This window comes from Schistocerca americana, chromosome 2 (genome assembly GCF_021461395.2).
Source record: "Schistocerca americana isolate TAMUIC-IGC-003095 chromosome 2, iqSchAmer2.1, whole genome shotgun sequence".
Lineage (NCBI taxonomy): Eukaryota > Metazoa > Arthropoda > Insecta > Orthoptera > Acrididae > Schistocerca > Schistocerca americana.
In genome coordinates this window covers 489014646-489029005 of record NC_060120.1, presented here as the reverse complement: position 1 = coordinate 489029005, position 14360 = coordinate 489014646, and the positions used below count along the sequence as shown (strand labels likewise).

General features: G+C 42.7%; 1 protein-coding gene across 1 annotated transcript in view; it reads left to right on the top strand.

Annotated features, from left to right (window-relative positions):
* The window catches only part of LOC124594116 (E3 ubiquitin-protein ligase lubel), a 468996-nt gene that overhangs the window by 283605 nt on the left and 171031 nt on the right, over nt 1–14360 (top strand). The window contains exons 12-13 of the mRNA XM_047132473.1: nt 3104–3349; nt 7695–7874. Coding sequence (XP_046988429.1) covers nt 3104–3349; nt 7695–7874 — 426 coding nt within the window. The remainder of the gene's footprint in view (nt 1–3103; nt 3350–7694; nt 7875–14360) is intronic.

Genomic DNA, 14360 nt, shown 5'->3' with positions numbered 1-14360 from the left:
CAGCTAAGGGAACCTCCATATATTTTATCACGACGGAGTATACAGTGCTACAAGGTGTGCATTAATTGTGTAAGAATAATTTTTGATTTACTGTGGAGAAAAAAAAAAGACCGATAGCAGTGTTCAGTGTACTTGTGCTGTGATTCTATAATACAGTTAATCTCTATTTGTGTTAATATATATATATATATATCTCACCTTGCATAACTTAGTAATAGTATTAGCGGCATCTGCATGTTATTATATATGTTCATCTTCAGAGTCAAGTTCCTAAATCGCACATTGGTTACCGTAATACGCGAGGAAAAAAAAAAAAAAGAATTTCTAAGTTTTTATGAGAGTAAAATCCTGCACTTCTTTTTATTAAAGTAGCGTGTAAAGGAAATATTTGTCTTCCTAAATGATGTGTATAAATTTTAATTATTGTATGTCTTACTCCTGAACTCCACATATTTGTGACTTTTTTTTTATCCCATTTATTTCACGATAATATCGTTACATTGCTGTTCAAATATCTACTCTGCAGCTAATGGGCGTTCAAAATACGAAATTACATGAATCAACAGGGAGATATTACGAAAACTGAGCAAAACGTCAAATTCTCATAGCGTAGTTACGACATTGAGGGATTTGCTACGTTGTGGAAGAGACTTAATTTCTTGAGAAATCTTATTTTCGTACTCTGAGACTAGATTCACTGATTGCACTAAAAAAGAAAAATATAAACCAGGTCTAACAGCATTTGTACAACATGAGCTGAAATGTTTCGCAGATAGTCTGCAAAGTAAATTCCCTTCGATTTTATCCGTAATGGATATGAGTTCTTGATCATAAAAATCAGTGTTAAAATGTACTGAACCAGAAATTTATAGCGCAAGAAACACCAGAATTTATTCCTTTAGAAGGTCAAGTCTTCATCTTCGGAAGTTACTGTTCGAGAAACCCCTAAAAGCGATCAATATAAAACAGAAGCAACAGCAATAAAAATGATAAAATAATATGGCGAAGACATGACTGCAAGGGAAGTAGCCACGTTTTATAATTTTTATTGCTCATGTTTATGTTTTATATTGGTAGCTCTTAGATGTTTGTTGTTCAATATCTGAGGATGAAAGCTTGACCTTGGAAACGTGTAAATTTTAGTGTTTTTTGCGCTGTAAGTAGGTGATTGGGCCGACATTTTATTGCTGTCCTTCGTCATGGATATCTCTCTGTGTTAATAGACATGTAGAAATATTTTCTTCTCAGTGCCGTTTGCAGAGGTTTTATTAGTCAGGTGCTCGTCTTTTTGAAGAATGAAGAAGAAAATTACTAAACTATTATTTTTACTAAAGAAATTTTGAAATTCCAGTGTTATGTAATAAGAATGTGTACGACTATGATGCTTTGGCAAGCTTTCTTAAATTCATTTTTTTATTTGCATAATATCCTTCCATTCACTTGACTGTAACTATTGGACTTAGGAGACAGCTAAATCCTATCACGACATTTTAAGAAACGCTAGTTTAACTGTGAAACATTCTTAGCAAAAGTATTTCTGAATCATAACCGCCTTCGCTGCTGATTTTAGTAAGACAGGATTTAGTAGTGTGAGGACACTTGACCACGAAGTAAGCAATTATAATCTTAGCGAAGGAACATTGCATCAACAAACTTTGAGCATTAAGGGCACGAGGGATGGAAAAGTACAGTTTTAGAATACTAGACCTTGCTCTGAAATCAAGGAAGAAATTGTAAACATCTTCGCAGTCTCACGGACTAACAGCATGTGACGCTGGTGATATGTCCGTCGGACTGGGAAGTACAGCCTGGCTCCGCTCTTGGTGCTGTTCGAAAGAAGAAAGTTAAGTGCCAGCAGTTTCGCCCTCCCCCTTCTTACAGTCCTAAGAATAATACAAGTACAAAAATTACTCTCAACAAGTGCCCGTGATTGTCTGGGAGGTAGAGCACTAGGCTCCGACTACGGAGGTCCTGGGTTCATTGCTGGAAAGAGAAGGGGGTTTTTCCTCATTCCAGTCCCTCGAGGATGGCCACAGTTCCATTCAGCCTGTTATCAAACGAATGCAAAGTATCTTTTCGTAGGAAATATCGCCAATGTGTGCGCATTCAGTTATGTCCCACAATTGTAGCTTCCTGATAGCCTTTCATTCTTTACATATTCTTAGTTAAAGTCTTAGATATTAAATAAACGAGCATGTCGCCAGGGTTGTGTTGCTGATTTATTACCAGCCGAATAATGAATTGTGCCCGATCAGTAACCAACTTGAGTGTCATTTACTGCACTCACAGCTAATAATGTAGTATTTTCCAGGCGCAGCTCAGTTGTTTTGCTTGAGCACATTTAGATCCAACTTCTTTCAGCGCAGGGTTATTCCGTGTGTACAGTAATGGTCAATGAATAGAGACATTTGCAACAGTCATCGGACCGTCGGCTAACTGAAGTCATTCTCTGCTTCTCCCTACCCTGATAAAATATCATCACGTTCGAAGACCCCACTGCAGCTAGACGCTCGGATAACTCCTGTTATAAATTTCAGTTCTCTTGAGAATAAAGACTTTCTAAGGGGACTTTCAATGGTGAAACCTTCCCGGTTAACATTTAGACTTTTGTACTGTTTCCTACCTACCATCTTTCGGTCCGTAATCTTTTCCGAAACTGGACGACCACAGGCAGGAAATTCAACGAGATTTTGCATCAATACAACACATTACTGGGCTGGTAACCCGAGAAGACTCCATTACTATGCCCATTCAGTGCCTGCTTAATTTTTAACGTCTTCGTCTAGCATCACATTTTAAATATTTTATGTTTCACATGCAAATCAATCTTAAAGAGGGTGTGTTTTCTCTCTTTCATTGTGCCCTCTAGTGTCAAGTTATTTTTTAAACCTCTCTGCACCTTTCTTGTCACCACGACCAGTTTCTCCTTTTGTTGTAAGCCTTCCACAGACGTCTTTATTCCCTATTGTTTCGTAAGTTTAAATTTTATTCTCCAGCCCTGGCACCACATTCAAATTTCTTCTGTTTCCAGATTTAAGTTGTTCTTAATACCAGTGTCGTAGTGCAGCAACGAGCGCTTTGGTGGGTGCCACCTGTTCCACAGAGCCTGCCTCCAGGGGTGTCCCGGGAGTCGTCTCCCCCGCTGCGCTATAGCGGCCGCTATATGGACGATGACTTGCCACTGTACCCGGAGTACGGGGGTTCGGCGTTTTACCGGCCGCAGCTGCCTCCAATGGCCTCGACGCACCGCAGCCAGTTCGACTTGCACCGCGCTAGTCAGCAGTGGGACATGAGGAGGCGGTCGTACGCGGAGCCTCCTCTGGGACTAGGGGCCAGCACGCTACTGAGGGTGGGGCCTGCTTGCAGTGTGCTTGCTTCACAGCACACAGTCCCTTTCTTTCGCAGGATGCATTAACGTGACAATCTCCAGTTCACGGGCGCTATTCACGAGTATCAAATGCCTGCGTGTGTGTGTTTGCCAGTGTGTGGGTTCGTTTGCCTCTGAACTGCCTGACGGAGAGTCTACAGTCCCTAAACATCCCAAAGCATGATCCTTAGTAGCATCAGAGTCATAAACACCGTAGTTTACCGTATGTGAGATTTTACTGTAGAGTTCCGTTGCGCCTAAAGGAAAAGTACCCCAACTCGAACTGCTCAAAAGGAGTAAAAACGAGTTTAAAATACGGAGCTGAGCCTGTCCTATCATCCATTCAGGTTATTTAACTGCAAAACTCTGCATTCGCGTGCAATCGATGTTTGATAATGAACCAAGGCACTTCAGAAGTACAAGCCGCCAAAGAAACAACACGGTGTAGCAGGAAATTATGACCAGTGAATTCGCAAAAGTCATAATTAGGGCATTACTTGACAAAACATATATTTAACACAGTTAATACTCAAGAGGCGCCAAAGAAACAATACGGTGTAGCAGAAAATTATGACCAGCGAATTCGCCAAAGTCATAATTAGGGCATTATTTGACAAAAGATATATTTAACACAATTAATACTCAAGAGGCGTATTTCCCAAAAAAGAACTTGCTGTGTCATCGGGCTGGGGCCTCCCGTCGGGTAGACCGGTCGCCTGGTGCAAGTCTTTTGAGTTGACACCACTTCGGCAACTTGCGCGTCGATGGGGATGAGATGATGATGATGATGATGATGAAAACAACACAACACCCAGTCCCTGAGCGGAGAAAAATCTCCGACTCAGTCGGGAATCGAACCTAGGCCCCTTGGCATGATAGTCCGTCACACTGACCACTCAGCTATCTTTATTTTATTATTTTTTCTTTTTTTTATGGAATACTGTTCAAATAAAAAAAGCAAAAGATTGAAACAAAATTTGATATTCAATGTGTAATTTTGATTTATAGAGGCTTCCAATTTTTTTTAAATCAATTCCTTGCAGAATTTTCATGATTAATTATAAATTAAAACAGACATTTGAAAAAAGGAAACAAAAGCAGCATAGACAGGTCTCGAACCAGGATTACCGGGACGGAAGTCTCGCTCGCTTGCCACTTTTTCTGTTGTTTTTTTTATTTATTTATTTATTTTCAATAAAGATCACTCTGTTAAAAGGAACATGTAGATCATTTCATGGTATAGTATGTGCATTACATATTGAGTGGTGAGAGAAGCGTGAAGTTCATTATCAGCCGTCAAATGTGCACACCGGCTGCACCCGGCACATCCCAGCTATCGGGGCGGACTCTGATCACACTACTGTGACCTCAAAAGCCTGAATAACCACCTTTTGCAGCGCTGACCACTGCGAGACATGCAGAAAGAGATTCACTGAGATTCTGGATGGTACCGTCACGCATACGGAGCCACGCCGACTCCAGTGCTGTGGCCGGCTGCGCAAGGTATCTCCGGTAAGGACTGATGGCGCGAACCGCCCGATCGAGGTGGTCCCACAGATTCTCGATTGGTTTTATGTCCGGGGAGTTTGGTGGCCAGGGGAGTACGGAAAACTCAGCTTGCTGCCCTGTGAACCTCGCAGGTACACTGCGAGCTATGTGACACGTTACATTGTCGCGCTGATAGATGCCGCCGTGGCGAGGAAAAACAAAATGCATGTACTGGTGGATATGGTCCTCAAGGATAGGTGTATACTTGTGTTGATCCCTTCTGCCTTCCAGTGTGACGATATCACCCAGGGATTTCCTCGAAAATATACCACTGAACATGATGTTCCCTCCTGGTTGCAGGGCGTTTGCTTTCAGATGTTTTACGGTCGCAGGTTCGAATCCTGCCTTGGGCATGGCTGTGTGTGATGTCCTTAGGTTAGTTAGGTTTAAGTAGTTCTAAGTTCTAGGGGACTGATGACCACAGATGTTAAGTCCCATAGTGCTCAGAGCCATTTGAACCATTTGAACCTTTCAGATGTTTCACGCCGTGCATGGCAATGGCCATCTGTCCTATAGAGCATGTAACGTGATACGTCCACTTGCCGTATTGGCGTGCAAATTCCAGCCTTCGTTGCCTATGAACAGCAGTCAACATGGGTACGTGCCTGCTGCAGAGGCCCATACGTAGCAAGCTTAGCTGAACGGACGTTGAGGAGACACTTTCAGTGCCTCCGTGCTAATCTGAGCAGTCAGTTACTCGACAGTTACACGACATATCTCCGCAGCCACCGCTCACCTCTGTGGTGCACCACAGTTGCCTCAGAGCTAGTTTTGGAGTGCGCCATTTTGTCGTGCATGGTATATCTTAACCAAGCCGGCACGCGAACAGTTTGCAAACTTAGCCATTTCGGAAATGCTTCCACCCTTGGCCCGAAAGCCAATGACCATGCCCTTTAGGATGTCAGTTAAATATCCGTGACACGGTACCGCTCCTTCGCTGACTCCTGTTTAATTGACATCGACGCATCGAATAAACACAAATGCACAGTTTTAGACAAAATGTCACTGATGGTTGCTAGAAAATACACTTCTCCGTATTAAAAATAAGTTTTATTCGGTTTCAGCTGTTCGATTTTGGGTACTTACCTTATTAGTGTCGCTTGAATTGGAAGTAGGTATTAAACTTTACTCATGAAGGTGGTGGTGCATTTTGTTCTTTCTACTGTATTTTCACATTATATTCATAAAAATTGAAAAGTCTTAGTCTAAATTAGGGTAGCTTCTGTGTCGGAGTCACATTCACTAAAATTGTCCTTGGCGTATTACTGCGTAATTATGCAACAGAAAGTAATACCCAGAATTTTTGGTAGTAACAGGGAACATTCGACGATCCCTAACAACTGTAACATGAAAGATTGCTGCGAAAACTTGCTGGATTAAGTGCCAACAATTTCTGGCCAATGGACCAAGTACTGTGCTCGCGAGGTGGCCCTCATTAGGAGAAACAGATTCCAGGCGTTGTAGTAAATGCAAAAGCAGTGCTATGTCACGACTTCCAGACGGTTTTTCCTTGTTAACTAATAAAAATTACAATCAAACAATATCGGAAATTGAACACCCAAAAGAATTTTACTGAATTGATTTAAGTTAAAACTTGTAAAGAGCTACTGAGATTCATAGAACACAGAGTAAAATGGGACAAAACCTATTTACAAATTTTATTTTTGTTTTTCGGGTATATGTAATTACAGAGCTAATAGTCGGTCTGAATAGTCCCTGGGGTAGCAAAAAGTAGTGGTTTGTTAAGTAGTCAGAGAACTACTCTCATCGACTATTGGCTCTGTAGTTTCATTCAATACAGAAATACTAGTAAACAAGCAAAGTCCCAGAGTTCATTCTTATTTTGAATCTAGATCTTCCAGTTTTTGCAATGTGCATATGATTTGGAAAGCATGCTTAACAAGAAAAAGATTTTTTGGTATATAAAACACGTATTTTGCAAAAGTTTTACGACTTAGCATGTCGTGTGCCGTGTATTTCGAAGTGTGCTGTTTTTGCGTGTGATTGAGTGTATTTTCGTATTTTTTTTCTTTCCGCTTAACTGTGAAGGAAAATAGATTTTACACGTTTTATATGGCGTTTTCCATACAACTGCTATGTTGAGAATGACTTATGTACATTTTGCATTCACGCTAGAGTTCCTTTCAGTCGCTTCTTAGTAGCCTATATGATAAGACATGTGGTGTATGATTTAATTTTTTTACAGCGTCACATCTCTAGCTACAAACATGAACTGGTAAAATCCGTACCTACAGAAACTTGGAGCTACTAGAAAGAAATTAGCGTCGCTTATGAATAGCTCTTCCGTAAGCCATTATACGCTGGCACACAACTATGAACATATATTTGCTTCTGCAAGTATCACATGCTTTTTGCTATGTATCAATGATGTAAACTATTTTCCTCTCACAGGATTCTTCTGCTTGCTTCTTCTCTGTTGCCGTGCTGTGTCAAGTGCGAATTATTCAATGTGCAGTGTGCTGTGGAAATAAAAGTGTAATGCAGAAAACGATTGAAAATTGTGTTGCCTTTCCCAGAGGTGTGGTTTTCAGTGATTTGCTTTGTATATTGTTTCCAATGCTGTTTCTTTTGAAAACTCTTGTGTAGCACAGGAGTAAAAATAGTACCAAAACTCTTCTGATAAGAGAAATGAATGAGACAACATTAGAATTCGTTGGCACCAGATATGCCGCTGGTATCAAGTCATTGATGTAATCGCAGATGGTATCACGAGCAGTGGAAGGGTGAGACCAGAATGTTGGCATTTTTTCTCTTGCAGCAGGCAGATTTCGCGGATCAGCGAAATGGATTGCACGGAGGCAGAGCGCTGTCACAACCGCCGGAGAAGCCAGTGGGCGCTGGCTACGCAGACAAGATCACAGGCCTCACAGAACTCGTCCAGAAGCAGCGCACTGAAGCCATGAAGAATGAAGGCCTCGAGCTCGTCAAATTACTCAGGGTGAGTCTCTTAATGCACGACATGTACCCTCGTCCAGCTGTGTTCAATGTTATATCTCAATTTCAGTCTCACAACCGAAACCACATCAAACAACTAGTGTATTTCAATCTTAATGACAGTTATCTTATCGCGAAGATCCTATTCTTTTTCACAAGCTGCGACATTGTCGCGAAAAATCAGTGACCCGTATATACAATAAGTTTCCTTTAATTTATGTCTATGGTCACAAACTTTTTGTTAACTGATTACCGGTTTCGGTCTATAACGACCATCATCAGATCTGTCTTATATAAGCAAAGTCCTAACGGACTGCAGCCATAGTGGCATCGTCAAATGTTAAATGCAGAATCGGCACCAGTATCGTCAAATATATGCAAATAACATCATATGCACGAGTCATGTTGTCAGTTGCACTACTGTTCAAAACAAGTTGCCAAGCTGCCAGGTTGGACGGCCCATTGTAAAATTTAACCCACTGTCTACTGTTTCATCCTATTTCAAACATACGCTATCGACGACCACTGTCACCCACATGTGAAATAATTAAGAAAAGAACACAGTCTAAATGAAAATAACAGTTCTGCACAAACCTGACAGCATAAACACTGAACGAAGAAGCCTAATTTTCATTGCTGGAAGGAAAATATATCTTCAAATCCAGAGTCAAACTTACAGCTCCAAGTAGTCGATTATTACGACTAAGTGACGGAAAAATTAAACAAATCAAAATGATTAATATGTTTCCATGTTTGGCGTTCTTTCCTTGCTTTGTTAGTTGTGATCGTCTGGAAAGGTGTCCTTAAATCATTACTCATAGTTATGCTCGAATTAGCACGACCCAAAAAACATTGTTCGAAAATAGGCGGAGCCTTATACATGATGTTTAACATTTCTTTTTACTCGTCTAATTCGCACCGCACTCCAAGATGCACAAATCAAGTTCAAATGGCTCCAAGCACTATGGGAGTTAATATTTGAGGTCATCAGTCTCCTAGACTTAGAGCTACTTAAACCTAACTAACCTAAGAACATCACACACATCCAAGCCCGAGGCAGGATTCGAACGTGCGACCGCAGCAGCAGCGCTGTTCCGGACTGAAGCACCTAGTGCCGTTCGGCCACAGCGGCCGGACCAAATCAAGTATCATCCTTCCAGTTCCAATAACACCAAACTCGAAAACAGTAAAGAGAGCGATATTATCAGACTTCTTCATTATCGCTACCGCCACAATAATAATAACAATAATTTTGTGTCGGTCCGTGGACGCTATTTCAGCGGTTTGTGTGTCTCTGATCTACTTCAATTATCCAACTAGGGAAAGAAGACCTACAGTTTAATGTGAAATACGAACTACGTTTCGTTCCTGATGGCTGTTCACATCATTGAGAGGTGAATTTTACATTAAAGGCAGACAAAAGTCTATCTGGGATTCAGTCCATCGACCTCTCAGTTTCCAAGCACCTGCTTTACTGCTAGGCCACCAGGCCCGACATTCCCCCTATAACACAGTCGGCGTTTTAGTGTCAACTCCAGCATTTATCCCTACATACGTATGAATACTGTAGTCAGTTTGCTCCTTTTGTATTGAGAAAATACACTTGATTGGAAACAAGCGGGAGGAAGAGAACCCCTTACCACCGAAAGTAGTTACTATACAGCCTCGTCACATGGCCAAATAGAATTAGGCAGGAGCTAAACAAAAATGTATGACAACACAGATAAGCACCAATTAAAATAACTGAATAAAAGAAAACCAATGGTGTGCAAAACATAAGCAAGAAAGTAGTTTTCGCACGATGTGTCATTGCCAGTCAATGTAGCTGGGTATAACTTGTATCATACACAGGAAGAACTGCTCCAGTATAGTACAGAAGGTAACTGAAAGAAATGCACAATGAGACGAAGAGAAATGACATTTTTATTCGAAGACTACAATTACACTGAAATTGCCGCGGTTTATGATGTTTCGCTGGACAAAAGACGGAACACGGTCATTAATAGAGACGGTCACGCATGCTCTGCAACGTGCTTCCATGCTGGCCACAAGGTTGGTACGGAGCTCTTGTGGTAGGGTGTTCCATTCCCCCACAAGCGCGGCTGGCAATTGCTGTGTAGTCGTTAGTGCATGTGGACGTTCCGCAATACATCTCACACTTCCTGGATGGCATTTAAGTCGAAGGAACGGGGAGACCAGTCTATTCGCTGAAAATCCTTTCGTTTGAAGAGCCCTCCACCTGTGCAGTTCGATGCGGTCGTGCATTGTCATCCATAAAAATGAAGTCAGGGCTGAACGCACCCCTGGAAAGACGCACATGGGGAAGGATTGCAGTGTCATAATAACATTCAGTGGCGAGTGTACCGTGTTCAAAGACTTGTAGGTCCTTACACCCAAACACATTTCCTCCCCACACCATAGCACCTGGACCACCGCAATGATCATGTTTGACAATGTTACTACGTGCTTTATGTGTTCCCACCACTTCCCACTTGAGGGTACATCCAGCATTGTCGTGGATGATCGTTGGTGGTCCAGGTGTTGTGGTGTGGGGAGACATAATGTTGCACGGGTGTACTGACCTCTAAATCCTTGAACATGCCACACTCGCCAGTCAAGGACATTGAGACACTGTACTGCTTCCCCGCACACCCTTTTTGGGGGTGCATTCAGCAGTGAGTCCATTTTTGTGGATGACAATGTGTGACCACATCATCACACTGCAGTTGCAGGAGCTCTCGAAACAGAAGGGTATTCGACAAATGGACTGGCCCGCCTGTTTCTTAAATCCCATTAAGCACATGTGTGAAGCCTTGAAGAGGCGTATTACAGCACCAACAACTATCCAGCAGTTGTCAATCCTGCTGGTGGTGAAATGGAACGGCCTACCACAAGAACTCCTTGCCGAACTTGTGGTCAGCGTGGTAGTTGTTGTTGTTGTGGTCTTCAGCCCAGAGACTGGTTTGATGCAGCTCTCCATGCTATTCTATCCTGTGCAAGCTTCTTCATCTCCCAGTACCTACTGCAACCTACATCCTCCTGAATCTGCTTAGTGTATTCATCTCTTGGTCTCCCTCTACGATTTTTACCCTCAACGCTGCCCTCCAGTACTAAATTCGTGAACCCTTGATGCCTAGAATATAGCTTACCAACCGATCCCTTCTTCTAGTCAAGTTGTGCCACAAATTTCTCTTCTCTGCAATTCTCTTTAATACCTCCTCATTAGTTATGTGATCTATCCATCTAATCTTCAGCATTCTTCTGTAGCACCACATTTCGAAAGCTTCTATTCTCTTCTTGTCCAAACTATTTATCGTCCACGTTTCACTTCCTTACATGCCTACACTCCATACAAATACTTTCAGAAACGACTTCCTGACACTTAAATCTATACTCGATGTTAACAAATTTCTCTTCTCCAGAAACGCTTTCCTTGCCATTACCAGTCTACATTTTATATCCTCTCTACTTCGACCATCATCAGTTATATTGCTCTCCAAATAGCAAAACTCATTTACTACTTTAAGTGTCTCATTTCCTAATCTAATTCCCGCAGCATCACCCGATTTAATTCGACTACATTTCATTATCCTAGTTTTGCTTCTGTTGATGTTCATCTTATATCCTCCTTTCAAGACACTGTCCATTCCGTTCAGCTGCTCCTCGAGGCCCTTTGCTGTCTCTGACAGAATTACAATGTCATGTAAATAGTAGTTATAGGATGGTATTTATAGCATGCACTGCAGTGGTAATCACGCTCTATACTAAAAACCAAGTGCTGCCTCTTGTAATGTCCAGGGGAGCACATATATCGTGGTAGCTTCAGTGTTAGTACTGTTTTTGTATAAAAGTGTCATTTCTGCTTTTCTCATTGTGTATTTCTTTCATTTACTTCTGTACTGTACTGTAGCAATTCTTTGTATATATGGTCCAAGTATCATTGAGTTATGTTACTTAGCTGTGAAACATCATGCGAAATTTACTTGTGTTCTTAAGTTTTGTACACTAGTGAATTACCATGCCTAACTTTAGTATGAATCTGATACATTGCAATACTTTAAAGTTTACTTGCACCTATCTGACTTTTAACTATGGTCTAATCCTTAATCCACTGTGCAATAACTGCATCCAGTCAATCTTGTTGGCGGCGACTGTGGATACGGTCCTCATTCTGTCTTGAGATACATGTTGACACTGCCGAGTCCTGCTGGTTGAGCTTCACAGAGTGTCTTGGCCTTCCAAAAGTGGCGGAGTTCGCAACACTACGTGTTTCCCCTGCCATGCACTGTGTGAATGTGATCTTCTAATCTGGATTAGCTTCTGGTTTTCCAACATTTGGTTTCTTCTATAGCCACTGCTTACGCAGTGAGAAGATGTGGCCATCTTGTTGTGACGCTGAGCTGAATCTTCCAGCCCAGTGCCTGTATCTTCATGTTCTGCGACTGCCGTGTCTTCTCATAAAATGTACGTGCAATCGTCCGGAAATGGTCTTGCAGCTATGGGACTTCAAAAGTATCATGGAGTGGTCCAGGTGGAAAAATCTGTCGGTAGGTGCACAGCCAAGCGGAAATGGAATGCAAGTGTTCAAAAATGGTTCAAATGGCTCTGAGCACTATGGGACTTAACTGCAGAGGTCATCAGTCCCCTAGAACTTAGAACTACTTAAACCTAACTAACCTAAGGACATCATACACATCCATGCCCGAGGCAGGATTCGAACCTGCGGCCGTAGCGGCCTTGCGGCTCCAGACTGTAGCGCCTAGAACCCTTCGGCCAGAACGCAAGTGTTCTTCGGCTCTCTTCTCCTAGACGATAGCGGCGTACTCAATGACAGGGCAGAGCTGTGCCTTGTGAAGGGTGACGCTGAGACACGGAGGAAGCGCGGAAGCCGGGTTCAGCAGTACGCGTAGCTTGTGTAAACGATTTCGTAGCCTGTGTTTCACTTCCTGCATGGGCTAGCGCCAAGAAAATCGACAGTCCAGAGTGAGGTCAAGAGAACGTGCCGTCGGCCTCCAGGGAACAGGGCTGCCACCGACGTTGACAGGCAGCGGATCCGCTGAGATTACACAACGTGTGACAATCACAAATTGTGTCTTAGTGCCGTTGAACTTGAGGTGCCAGTCGACGGCCCACGCGGCGAGGGATTTGGCAGCGACCTGCAACCGGTGGCGAAAGGTGTCGGCGTTCATACTCCCGCTGTACAGCGCCGTATCATCAGCGTAGAAAGCTAGCTGGATGCGATCCACCTTGGTTGAGTCTGCCGCATAGAGTGTGTACAAGAGCGGTCCTATAACCGAGCCCTGTGGCACGTCTGCTCGGTTGTGACGAACTGTATACAGTCCAGACTCAGCCCTCACATGGCAGGTCCTGCCGTTAGGTATGTGCGTATGAAAGGAAAGCAGGACATCGGCATCTTGAGCTGTCCAATAGGAGGTCCGCTCACCAGAAGCTGTCATACGTTCACGTGACATCTATACTCCATTCGTCTAAGGCCGGTATTACACTATCAAATTTCTTTGTCCAATATCTTTGTCAAAGAAATTGGACGGTGTAGTAGGGAAATTTGTCAAATGTCGTCAAATATCTGATCAAATCTAGGGCCTCACTGTAGATTTGATCAAAGAAGTCGCTTGTCTCCTGTTCGCTGCAATGTGACATGTTACCACGTGGAGCGCTAGCATCGCTGCAGTGTTCTGTCATCTGTAGTGCTTTTATAAACATTGCTGGTAAATACAATTGGTGTGTACCGACAACTACAAAATTAATACAGATGTATGAAGCTGTCGAGGCGCTTTACAACGTGAGGCACCCTGAATACAAAAATAGATTAAGAAGATTGGAGACCTAACCTAATCTAACCCTCTCCTTTAGCAAGGAATCGGAGTGTCACAGTGAGCCTGTCTTCTGCAGATATAGCAGTTCTTAAGTGATTATTGTGCGTTGTGATATGAGGATACACTTCACTGAGCACATACAGAAATGTATGCTCATCCATTCTTAAGTAATTGATGTACAATTTGACGTCCTCCACTATAAGCTCAACATAACAAGTTTTGTTGAATGATTTTATTGTGTCGTTGTAAAACCGACGGCTTCACCCAGGTACGTCTCCTCCCCTCCCCTTTTCTCTTCCGCATGTGCAGACAGTGCAATTGTGGTACACGCAACTGCTGCGGTTAACAACAAGTTGTTGTTGTCAGCCATCTTGAACTTTGACGAAAAATATGATGACAGTGTAATACCCCTTTTTAGCGCCACGTCAAAGATCTTTGTCAAATGTATTTGACGAATATCTGATCACATCTTTGATGCCGGCCAGAGTGGCCGTGCGGTTCTAGGCGCTACAGTCTGGAGCCGAGCGACCGCTACGGTCGCAGGTTCGAATCCTGCCTCGGGCATGGATGTGTGTGATGTCCTTAGGTTAGTTAGGTTTAATTAGTTCTAAGTTCTAGGCGACTGATGACCTCAGAAGTTAAGTCGCATAGTGCTG